Source organism: Nerophis lumbriciformis, linkage group LG35, assembly GCF_033978685.3.
Source record: "Nerophis lumbriciformis linkage group LG35, RoL_Nlum_v2.1, whole genome shotgun sequence".
NCBI classification, from domain to species: domain Eukaryota; kingdom Metazoa; phylum Chordata; class Actinopteri; order Syngnathiformes; family Syngnathidae; genus Nerophis; species Nerophis lumbriciformis.
In genome coordinates, this window is record NC_084582.2 from 12,920,103 (window position 1) to 12,932,937 (window position 12,835).

A 12,835-nucleotide genomic window follows, 5' to 3' on the forward strand; every position below is an offset into this window, starting at 1 on the left:
GAAGCAGCTTTCTTTGAGTAAATTGTTTTACCATAGCTACTGTGTATGCATTTTAATACAGTGACTAATTTAGATGAGATCTTTGATGATTTTCTTCAACATTTAAAACACTTCCTTGTATATGTATTAGATATGTTTTGGTGTAAATGTTGTATTTATGTTGCTCCACAGTCACATTTACAAACCCTGTTTCCATATGAGTTGGGAAATTGTGTTAGATGTAAATATAAACAGAATACAATGATTTGCAAATCATTTTCAACCCATATTCAGTTGAATATGCTACAAAGACAACATATTTGATGTTCAAACTGATAAACTTTTTTTTTTGCAAATAATCATTAACTTTAGGATTTGATGCCAGCAACACGTGACAAAGAAGTTGGGAAATGTGGCAATAAATACTGATAAAGTTGAGGAATGCTCATCAAACACTTATTTGGAACATCCCACAGGTGAACAGGCAAATTGGTAACAGGTGGGTGCCATGATTGGGTATAAAAGTAGATTCCATGAAATGCTCAGTCATTAACAAACAAGGATGGGGCGAGGGTCACCACTTTGTCAACAAATGCGTGAGCAAATTGTTGAACAGTTTAAGAAAAACCTTTTTCAACCAGCTATTGCAAGGAATTTAGGGATTTCACCATCTACAGTCCGTAATATCATCAAAGAGTTCAGAGAATCTGGAGAAATCACTGCACGTAAGCAGCTAAGCCCGTGACCTTCGATCCCTCAGGCTGTACTGCATCAACAAGCGACATCAGTGTGTAAAGGATATCACCACATGGGCTCAGGAACACTTCAGAAACCCACTGTCAGTAACTACAGTTGGTCGCTACATCTGTAAGTGCAAGTTTAAACTCTCCTATGCAAGGCGAAAACCGTTTATCAACAACACCCAGAAACGCCATAGGCTTCGCTGGGCCCGAGCTCATCTCTGATACAAAGTGGAAAAGTGTTCTGTGGTCTGACAAGTCCACATTTCAAATTGTTTTTGGAAACTGGACGTCGTGTCCTCCGGATCAAAGAGACCTGTCTCCCATTGAAAATGTGTGGCGCATTATGAAGCCTAAAATACCACAACGGAGACCCCCGGACTGTTGAACAACTTAAGCTGTACTTCAAGCAAGAATGGGAAAGAATTCCACCTGAGAAGCTTAAAAAATGTGTCTCCTCAGTTATCAAACGTTTACTGAGTGTTGTTAAAAGGAAAGGCCATGTAAAACAGTGGTGAACATGCCCTTTCCCAAGTACTTTGGCACGTGTTGAAGCCATGAAATTCTAAGTTAATTATTATTTGCAAAAAAAAATAAAGTTAATGAGTTTGAACATCAAATATGTTGTCTTTTTAGCATATTCAATTGAATATGGGTTGAAAAGGATTTGCAAATCATTGTATTCCGTTTATATTTACATCTAACACAATTTCCCAACTCATATGGAAACGGGGTTTGTACATACATACACCTGCCCACTCTCCGACTGATACAGAGCTACGTTAAAAAAAAAAGCTGCTTTCAGCAGCATTTATGTCACACATCATGCCAAGATTAGATGAAAAAAATACTTTATCCTAACTTTTCTTGTGTTTTCTCAAACTCAGCTGGCCTCATACAGAGCTCCTCACTCTCTGGCTGAGAGCTTGACTTAAAATTGAACTTAAAATATCCAGATGTCCACCTCGCTGTGATGTCACGTCGTAGCCAGATTGCAAAACACTGCAGGCAGAGGCTTCGAAAACTGCGTGCAAGCTCACGCCAAAATGCCTGAACCATAAGATTTGATGCTTTGGCATTGTTTGACACGATTATCCGACATTGTAACAACATTTATAAGTTACAAAAGTCCAGAAAATCATAATAGCTCCCCTTCAAATATGCTTTATATTTCCAGTCTCCTTTCATAAGTACATTTTAGATCGGAAGCTTAGTTTTGAGGTTGTTTGCAATGGTGCATGTTCCTTCTGTTCTGTGTGTGTTGGAATTTGTGGGTTATTTAGTGAATTGTGTCAACTTGTGCACAGACACGTCTGCCAATGTAAATGATGCTAAGTACATCACAGGCCGTAATACTTCCATGCACATTTTGCAAAAGGATGACATAATTGTATTGTAGTTCTGTTTCAGCCCAAACCAACAAGAGACACATAAATGTGCATTATAGGCCTGTTATGTACTATTTCAATAACATGTTTACTATTTTGTTTGATTTTTGTGATGTAGTGTCACTTTATAACAGCTGCTTTTCTCAGATCTAGAGCTACATCTAGCCTACAAGAACAGATTGTGTCCTCTATACGCGTAGTAAAGCTCTCACATGTCACATCTCCCTCAGGGGTGCTCCAGTAACATTTCCCTTTTCTTTTCACCCCTTTTTTCTTGCATCTAATCACATTTTTTCACTCCTCTCCACCTCCTGCTCCATTAAACCGGTGACCTTGCCACTGTAAGTAAGCTTCCTCGTACTCCCTGTTTCACTCAGTCAGTAGATGGTTTATATATATTCATGTCTGTCTCTCTTCTTGTGTTTGTTAATCCATACCAGCACCTATTCACAACTGTTCTGTGAACATACTTGTGTACTTGTGTATATGGCGTCAGACAAGTTAAAAGTGTGTCCCCCAGAGATAAGAATGTCTGTCGCTGGTGTCATGTATTGTGTGTATTGGAATTCAATGCATCATGGATCAGGGCCGGCATGGTTAATGCCAAGCAGAGTGGAGGAACGATCCATCTGACATTACGCTGCATGTCAACCCCATTGACTTCCATTGACCGTGCTTTTGTGTAGAGAGGCATCAATATGATTGCCAAACATTCATGACATGAATGGCTGCCTAAGGCTGAGCGGTTTTTAAACTCAGTTTGAAATAGCTTTTTTTTCTTTGCTCTAACATTGATCTAACATTCAACACAGTGGCTAGAAGCAGACTCTCGAGGCACAAAAGTGGGAAGGTTGATATTGTTTTACACAATGGAATTACTTTCAAGGACTTAAATTTGAGGATGCTATTTGATGTTACTTTTTTACGCTCAATAGTGTCATTTAATCTGTCCAAATCAACTGCTGTTTATATGGCAGTGTTGTATTGAACAGATGGATGCTTTATGGAGAAGATGTGCCATAGAAGAGGTCTTTACTTGTATCAAACCACAGCGCATCTGCTGGCTGCAGCTCAGTATTGCAATGCATTTTGCTTTAAAAGGGAACTGCACTTTTTTTGGAATTTTTCCTATCATCATTATTATCATTATGAAAGACAAGACAACGGTGTATTTTTTAATGCATTCAAACTTAAATGTAAATAAAAGTCTGCTTAAAATAGAGCCAATGAGAGGTCCTCTTTTCTGCCCATAAAACCCAAGATATATGATCCAAAAGCAGCCAACAACACTCCATTTACATTTTGTGACTGGAATATTAACCAAGTATTAGTGATATTGTTATTATAAGCGCCAACACAGACAAACTATTTATAGCATCGCCGTGATCACTAGCTTGTGTGGCTGTGTTGACATCATCGGCTGGTGAGTTGCTTTCTCGCGTCAAAGCTCGTGGAAGTTTATTCTAAATCATAAAGCATGCCTCTCACCTTGATAGTAGAAGAATGAGGACATAATCCAACAAGTTGGTAGAATTTGACGGCCAATTTAGACCCGGGAATGGCTAGAAAGACACTAAAAAACATTTTGTTCCACCCTCCTTTTCTTTGCGAGGATTATGAGTAATTTTTCATCTAAACCGGAATATAACAAAATTGTAGCGGTTTGCATCCTAGTGACAGCAGATATTGTACAGTAAGTGGTGTTGTATTATGTTTGTTGGCTTTCATGAAGTCTGCAGTGAGTATTAAACAGTGATGTTGCGGAAGGAAAAAGGCGAATGTTGTGATGCGTTTTTGAAATTAATGCGCTGCGTATACTTAACATGAGCAAAATATGTAAATATTACATGTTATTAAAAATGTGCCTGTTAAGTACTTTTATATACGTTAATGGAGGCGTTTAGATGTTTTTAAGGGCTTTATAGGCAGAATAGAGCAACTCCTCTTAGGCTCCATTGTAAGCCAACTTTTGATTCCATTTATTTACTATATAGAATGCTTAAAAAAAGAAAAACTTGTTCTTGTCTTAAATAAGGATTGTGACTGAGAGGCAAAATTCCAAAAAAGTGCAGTTCCTTTAATCACTTAAAAATCTGATTAAGCAATAATTAATTGCACACAAATGATAGAGTTGTATATGATCTGTTAAATATTTAATGTCCATTAGCTATTGCAGACTTAAGAGTTTTTAGACCACATATTTAGCTTTGGAGGCTGCATTTGGCATGGATGACATAACTTTACCACACTAAGGTTGTCTCAATTCTAAGGATCCTTCAAAGACAGATGAACATGCAGTCTTTTTCCTCTTTCTTGCAGGATGCATGTTTTAGGTTTTTACGGCATTTTATATTCCAAACCTATTCTTGAAAAATATCTAAATATGGCAGAAAAAAGACAAAATATTATGATTTTACTCATTTGGACGCTATTAAATATTTGTGGGACCTTTAAACCTTAAAATTCCTGTGAAAATACATAAAAATTGATAATATATACTGTAACATATACTATAACATATACTCACAATACTGCAGTATTGTGAGGGTGTAGGTACAAACTAAGAACGTGTCAATCAATCGATATTTTCGTGAAAAAATGTGATCGCCATTGCCAACTCATGCCTTTTGATGCCGATCCCCTCTGGCTGACACTATTTATTTTTACTCGGCCTACAGGTGGATAGCAGCTAGCCATGTGTCTCCATACATAGTGTGGAGCTTCTCCCCGTAGCTAATAATAATCGCCTCCATTGTGGCAAAAAAGTGCAATTCTTAGTATCTTAAGTATCATTATCACGTAACCTTATCACTGGAAGACAAGGCTAAACATGTTACACAACGAGAGCAAGCCACGAGCAGTCATGCTAATAGCTGAGCTAACCACTTAGCTAGCTCTAAACAACACCAAGATATAAGTGCTTAGTAAACTTTGAGTAGTGTAAATGCACGGGAGGACTTTGAGGGCAAGACAAGGATTCAAATGAGTTGGAAATAGTAACTTAACAGTCCAGTTATGATTGATATAATGCTCTTAGAATACAATAACATGGATGAATGACAACATCCATAGACACATTAGATAGTAGTTTTTGATTTTGATTAGTTCTTGTGTATTATTGACTTTGTTTTGCACACACAATTGTATGTAATAAAAAAGAATAAGCAACTAGTTTAAATATTGTGTTGATATTGTTAAAGGGGAACATTATCACCAGACCTATGTAAGCGTCAATATATACCTTGATGTTGCAGAAAAAAGACCATATATTATTTTAACTGATTTCCGAACTCTAAATGGGTGAATTTTGGCGAATTAAACGCCTTTCTAATATTCGCTCTCGGAGCGATGACGTCACAACGTGGCGTCACATCGGGAAGCAATCCGCCATTTTCTCAAACACCGAGTCAAATCAGCTCTGTTATTTTCCGTTTTTTCGACTGTTTTCCGTACCTTGGAGAAATCATGCCTCGTCGGTGTGTTGTCGGAGGGTGTAACAACACGAACAGGGACGGATTCAAGTTGCACCAGTGGCCCAAAGATGCGAAAGTGGCAAGAAATTGGACGTTTGTTCCGCACACTTTACCGACGAAAGCTATGCTACGACAGAGATGGCAAGAATGTGTGGATATCCTGCGACACTCGAAGCAGATGCATTTCCAACGATAAAGTCAAAGAAATCTGCCGCCAGACCCCCATTGAATCTGCCGGAGTGTGTGAGCAATACAGGGACAAAGGACCTCGGTAGCACGGCAAGCAATGGCGGCAGTTTGTTCCTGCAGACGAGCGAGCTAAACCCCCTATCGACCCTAGCTTCCCTGGCCTGCTGACATCAACTCCAAAACTGGACAGATCAGCTTTCAGGAAAAGAGCGCGGATGAGGGTATGTCTACAGAATATATTAATTGATGAAAAATTGGGCTGTCTGCACTCTCAAAGTGCATGTTGTTGCCAAATGTATTTCATATGCTGTAAACCTAGTTCATAGTTGTTAGTTTCCTTTAATGCCAAACAAACACATACCTACATAACACATGGTTAGAAGGCGATCGCCGAATTCGTCCTCGCTTTCTCCCGTGTCGCTGGCTGTCGTGTCGTTTTCGTCGGTTTCGCTTGCATACGGTTCAAACCGATATGGCTCAATTGCTTCAGTTTCTTCTTCAATTTCGTTTTCGCTACCTGCCTCCACACTACAACCATCCGTTTCAATACATTCGTAATCTGTTGAATCGCTTAAACCGCTGAAATCCGAGTCCGAATCCGAGCTAATGTCGCTATAGCTTGCTGTTCTTTCCGCCATGTTTGTTTGTGTTGGCTTCACTATGTGACGTCACAGGAAAATGGACGGGTGTTTATAACGATAGTTAAAATCAGGCACTTTGAAGCTTTTTTAGGGATATTGCGTGATGGGTAAAATTTTGAAAAAAACTTCGAAAAATATAATAAGCCACTGGGAAGTGATTTTTAATGGTTTTAACCATTCTGAAATTGTGATAATGTTCCCCTTTAAACTGTCAATACCATTCACTATCAATACATTGAAAAATGTGATGAGTATTGGTATCGATCGATTTCACTTCAATCAGTAGCATAAAACACTGATCAAAACATCACTCGTGGAAACATTTGACACACCCAGCATTCTACCAAAGGCTACACAATCCCATTTAACCAATTTAGACATCTGTCCTCTATAGACTGCAAAGGTTTGTGATATGCGTCAGTCAAAATACCCCAAGATTAAGAATTAAAGCACACTAGTAAGCCCTTCTAAACAGTCCTGTTCAGAACAACCTGGACTGGGGGGGCTGTCCTGTTTAATTTAAATGAGACACTGCTCACCCAGGCGATTCCACTGCAGTAGTAGTCAGACGTAATGTGCTGGCCCTAAGAAAGTAAGGAAGCTGTGGAAAGATAAGGAATGTGTCGCAAGTTTAAATACATGTTTCACCCAAAAAACTACTGTACAGCCCAAGTCCTATTTCTACAACAAAGGAAAATAACATTACATACCTCACCCTTCCAGTTGCAAATAGAGAACCGAGTTTGCACTTATGACATCCATCCATTTTCTACTGCTTGTCCCTTTTTTGGGGTTGCAGGGGGTGCTGGAGTCTATCTCAGCTGCATTCGGGCGGAAGGAGGGATAGGTGTCAGTTATTTGCGAGAAACACTTAGTGTCCAAGCCATGGGCAGACAAACATCAAAATATGGTCAAAATACACTTTTTCTAAAATACACAGCGGACATAAAAATGACTTGTTTGTATGATTTTTATATTTATTTGATAGCTTATCGGTAATTCCAGTGACCCAAATATATTTATACAAGCAATTAAAAAGTCAACATTTCACATTCTTACAAACTTGTTACATAATAGGAGCAAACTATTTATTTCTCCAAATTTCCAACTGACAAAAGAAATGGACAATAACAAATGTCCAATGCAGAGAACGCTGGTTCTCAGGAGGATATCTGATTATTTTGACACTAAAAAGTTTTCTGGGGCAAATCAGAAGATTATTACTTTAGTTGAATTCCTATCTGTCTCAGCAAATAACACTGACACATTTCTCTGCGCTTTTTTTTTAGCCCCTTTTTCTGGCAGGTGTTGGAATATTTAACTTAGCAAAAGCTTTGAAGACAGATGACTGCATTCAACTATGTACTTAATTTGAATGACAACGTTTTAATCTGGTTTGACAGACCAGGATGTCAGGTGTAAATGGTTTATTAGCAGTTAACATCTGTTTTGTTTTTTTAAATTATTTCTTCACAGACAATCATCTGAATGCAGCCACCAAAAGTAGGACCAGTGAGGACATCCTGAGGTCTTCCAGACTGTCCACCTACTCTCCTGAGCCATACACCCAGTCTGAGTGTGACTACTACCCGTACCCCAGCTCCCCCAGGGGTAGGAACGACCCGACTCGTCTTGCCACATTTACTGTCTCCACTGTACCAAAGTCATCAGACTAGTGGTTATTCACCTATTCATTTAAGAAATGCCTTGTTTGATCTGTATTTCTGTATTCCTTCTCAGCCTATCGAGTGCCGAGGAGACGGTTCTCAACAGGGGGAGATGAAGAGAGTTGGAGTCACGGTCTTCAAAGAGTAAGCGCTTCATTATACCCACCGTACTTCAACATGATGTCAGAAGCAGCATAAATAATGCATTTCTTAGGTTATGGTACCTAAACTATTCTTGGTAGTTGCTCCTCTGCTCTCTGTTCACTCTGTACATCAAATGTCTCTAATGTTTCTACTACTTTCCACTGCCCATGTCTCTCTTAGATTGGGAGTGGCATAGGGAGGATGATCTTAAAGGAGGAGATGAAAGCCAGATCTGGTTCCTATGACAACGACCCCTGGGGTAGTGCGAGGAATTCTCGTAGTGGGAGCAAGGAAACCCTCAACACGACAAGCTACAGCTCCACGGCCTACAACAACACCATCAACGGATGTAAGGAAGCACCAGACTCCATTTCGGGCCTGATCTACTAAGATCCAAATAACAAGCGCTAAATAGAATGTACAAGCTATAAAATTGCGTGTAATCTACTGAGACTGCTTGTATAATTGAAATGAAATGCAGACCGCCCTTTTTAAAAGTGTTTTTTTGCGTGTACAGTTCGGGGCTTTCACAATCAATCATTTACTGCATAGCCATGTTATCATGCTCCTGCCTGTGGTGTTTTGCTTTGTTTACAAACGTGCAGCAGACAAACCACTTTTTATGGGCATTTTTGAAGCAGCCCTGCGGTGCATCTACAGTGGAAATCACTTTGTTTTCCTTTTTGCTCACGGGAGAGGCTGCAGCACTAACTGTGAATGTGAAGAAGAATATGCAAGAAAATGCATATTACAATATGTTTTTTCATATAGGGCAGGGGTCGGGAACCTCTTTGGCTGAGAGAGCCATGAAAGCCAAATATTTTAAAATGTATTTCCGTGAGAGCCATATAATGTTCTTTAACTCTGAATACAACTAAATGCGTGCATTTTTAAGTAAGACCAACATTTTTAGAGTACCGTATTTTTCCGACTATAAGTCGCAGTTTTTTTCATAGTTTGGCCGGAGGTGCAACTTATACTCAGGAGCGACTTATGTGTGAAATTATTAACACATTACCGTAAAATATCAAATAATATTATTTAGCTCATTCACGTAAGAGACTAGACGTATAAGATTTCATGGGATTTAGCGATTAGGAGTGACAGATTGTTTGGTAAATGTATAGCATGTTCTATATGTTATAGTTATTTGAATGACTCTTGCCATAATATGTTACGTTAACATACCAGGCACGTTCTCAGTTGGTTATTTATGCCTCATATAACGTACACTTATTCAGCCTGTTGTTCACTATTCTTTATTTATTTTAAATTGCCTTTCAAATGTCTATTCTTGATGTTGGGTTTTATCAAATAAATGTCCCCAAAAAATGCGACTTATACTCCAGTGCGACTTATATATGTTTTTTTCCTTCTTTATTATGCATTTTCGGCCGGTGCGACTTATACTCCGAAAAATACGGTATAATAAGTCTCTTTTTCTTTTTAATAACAGTTATTCTGAAGGTAACCAATAATAAATAAAATACTTCTTACCATTAATGCGACTTCTGGTGCCGCATGGTTTTTCTGATGGCTTTGTAGTCTGATTGATACGTGGTTATTTTTAACACTATGATTACCAGCGGAATTATTCATTACTTATCGTGTTAAGCAATGTCAGCTAGGATTTATCTGAGAGCCAGATGCAGTCATCAAAAGAGCCACATCTGACTCTAGACCCATAGGTTCCCTACCCCTGATATAGGAGATACGTTAATGGGCAGCACGGTGGTAGAGGGGTTAGTGCATCTGCCTCACAATACAAAGGTCCTGAGTTGTCCTGAGTTCAATCCCGGGCTCGGGATCTTTCTGTGTAAAGTTTGCATGTTCTCCCCGTGACTGTGTGGGTTCCCTCCGGGTACTCCGGCTTCCTCCCACCTCCAAAGACATGCACCTGGGGATAGGTTGATTGGCAACACTAAATTGACCCTAGTGTGTGAATGTGAGTGTGAATGTTGTCTGTCTATCTGTGTTGGCCCTGTGATGAGGTGGTGACTTGTCCTGGGTGTACCCCGCCTTCCACCCAAATGCAGCTGAGATAGGCTCCAGCGACCCCCCGCAACCCCAAAAGGGACAAGTGGTAGAAAATGGATGGATGGAGATACGTTAATAATATATCTTCTACATGGAAAAAAACAAATGTCATTAAAAAAACACCAGCGGCCACAAACATAATATTTTTGTGATTAAATAGTGATAGAAAATATGTTTGTTTTTTGACAGTCCATATATGTTTACAAGCATACGTACGATAAAGCTGTCGCGCAATCGCTTCCTTTCTCACAGCCGTGTGTGTAACTGTCAGTTTGCACATTCTTACTACTACCACTACTAAATAAAGAAGCAAAACAGCACTCACAGTACAACTTTAGTCTTGATAGATCACATTGCGTGTGTAATGACATTTTAATTTTTTTCTCCCAGTATTGTTCGGCGTTATGCTGATGGGCCTTTATTCTGCATATTCATGAAGACAGACACGCTAAAATGATTGTGATTCTGCTCACTAAAGAGATGCAAGCTTAGTAGATCAACTTTGCCTGCGCTATCAATTTTACATGTACATGGACTCTCACAATATTATGTCAGACCCACTCGACATCCATTGCATTCGGTCTCCCCTAGAGGGGGGGGGGGGGTTACCCACATATGCGGTCCTCTCCAAGGTTTCTCATAGTCATTCACATCGACGTCCCACTGGGGTGAGTTTTTCCTTGCCCTTGGGCTTTGTACCGAGGATGTCGTGGCTTGTGCAGCCTTTTGAGACACTTGTGATTTAGGGCTATATAAATAAACATTGATTGATTGATTGATTGACATGTGGACATTAGCTTGACTTAATGTCCAAATAGGAACATCCATGTTGTGAGGTCACAACGTAGCCCGACTGAAAACCCTACGAACAGAGGCATACAAAAAACATCCCAAAAAACATCCAAGGCAATCCAAGCTCCTAACAAAATTTATAAAACTTATAATTTGACGCTCTGGCATTGTTTTAAAACGAGTGTCCAACTTACTAACAACATTTATAAGTCAGAAAAGACTAAATTCATCTTAAATCCTCTTTAACAAAAGTTGCGTTAGTCCGTCTAGTACAGGGGTCGGCAACCCAAAATGTTGAAAGAGCCATATTGGACCAAAAATACAAAAACAAATCTGTCTGGAGCCGCAAAAAATTAAAAGCCATATTACATACAGATAGTGTGTCATGAGATATACATTGAATTAAGATGACTTAAAGGAAACTAAATGACTTCAAATATAGCTACAAACGAGGCATAATGATGCAATATGTACATATAGCTAGCCTAAATAGCATGTTAGCATCGATTAGCTTGCAGTCATGCAGTGACTAAATATGTCTGATTAGCACTCCACACAAGTCAATAACATCAACAAAACTCACCTTTGTGCATTCATGCACAACGTTAAAAGTTTGGTGGACAAAATGAGACAGAAAAAGAAGTGGCATAAAACACGTACTAGAAAGTCGGAGAAAATTATATATGTAAACAAACTACGGTGAGTTCAAGGACCGCCAAAATTAGTAGGACAAAACGGCGCTCGCCAAATACTCGAATTAGTGAGGCATGTTTAATATAAACAGTGTGCTTTATAATAATTAGGGAGGTTTGCGTCATGTTTGTCCTTCTACGGAAACCATATTAAAACAATTGTTCATACATTTTTGAAAAAGCTCCAGAGCCACTAGGGCAGCGCTAAAGAGCCGCATGCGGCTCTAGAGCCAGAGCCGCGAGTTGCCGACCCCTGGTCTAGTACAAAACAATAAAATACCATACTTTATTTTTATTTTTATCGAGAGGAGCCAGATGAGGTTGTTCGGGCATCTGGTCAGGATGCCACCCAAACGCTTCCCTAGGGAGGTGTTTAGGGCACGTCCGACCGGTAAGAAGCCACGGGGAAGACCCAGGACACGTTGGGAAGACTATGTCTCCCGGCTGGCCTGGGAACGCCTCGGGATCCCTCGAGAAGAGCTGGACGAAGTGGCTGGGGAAAGGGAAGTCTGGGCTTCCCTGCTTAGGCTGCTGCCCCCGCGACCCGACCTCGGATAAGCGGAAGAAGATGGATAGATGGATGGATGGACTTTATTTTTTTTTATTACATTTTACGTATTAATTTTCATTATTTATTATTTTATTGGTACACCTCAGCAGCTCCTAAGAAAATACTTTGTAGACAATTGTGGACTTGTCTTTGGGAATTTTTGTCCATGCATAACCCTTTTTAGGCCGGAGATCACTGATATTCAGAATCAGAATCAGAATCAGCTTTATTGTCATTACGCAAGGTAACGAGATTGAGGCCATTCCATACAGTGCGATGTGTGCATGCTAGAAAAAAACAAAAAACAAAAAAAACAATGTGCAAATATATAAAAATATAAAAAATGTAGAAGTGCAATGAATATGGTGTGAAATGAATATATACATGAAAAAACAAAACAAAAACAAAAACAGGGTGGTTGGTGGAATGGGTTATTGCACCGAAGAGAAGGCAGTTATGAGGGACAATGGGGCAGTCCGTTCAGGATGGTTATGGCCCTGGGGAAGAAGCTGTTCTTTAGCCTGTTTGTTTTGGTTTTAATGC

General features: G+C 39.5%; 1 protein-coding gene across 6 annotated transcripts in view; it reads left to right on the top strand.

The window, feature by feature from the left end:
* Positions 1–12,835, top strand: part of ablim3 (actin binding LIM protein family, member 3) — a 101,702-nt gene that overhangs the window by 81,192 nt on the left and 7,675 nt on the right. For 4 of the 6 annotated variants that reach the window (XM_072912351.1, XM_061928052.2, XM_072912352.1 and 1 more), the window contains 3 exons: positions 7,887–8,021; positions 8,151–8,221; positions 8,402–8,570. In XM_072912351.1, the coding sequence (XP_072768452.1) occupies positions 7,887–8,021; positions 8,151–8,221; positions 8,402–8,570 (375 nt within the window). The remainder of the gene's footprint in view (positions 1–7,886; positions 8,022–8,150; positions 8,222–8,401; positions 8,571–12,835) is intronic. The other 2 variants (XM_061928055.2, XM_072912353.1) reach the window with 1 other exon arrangement.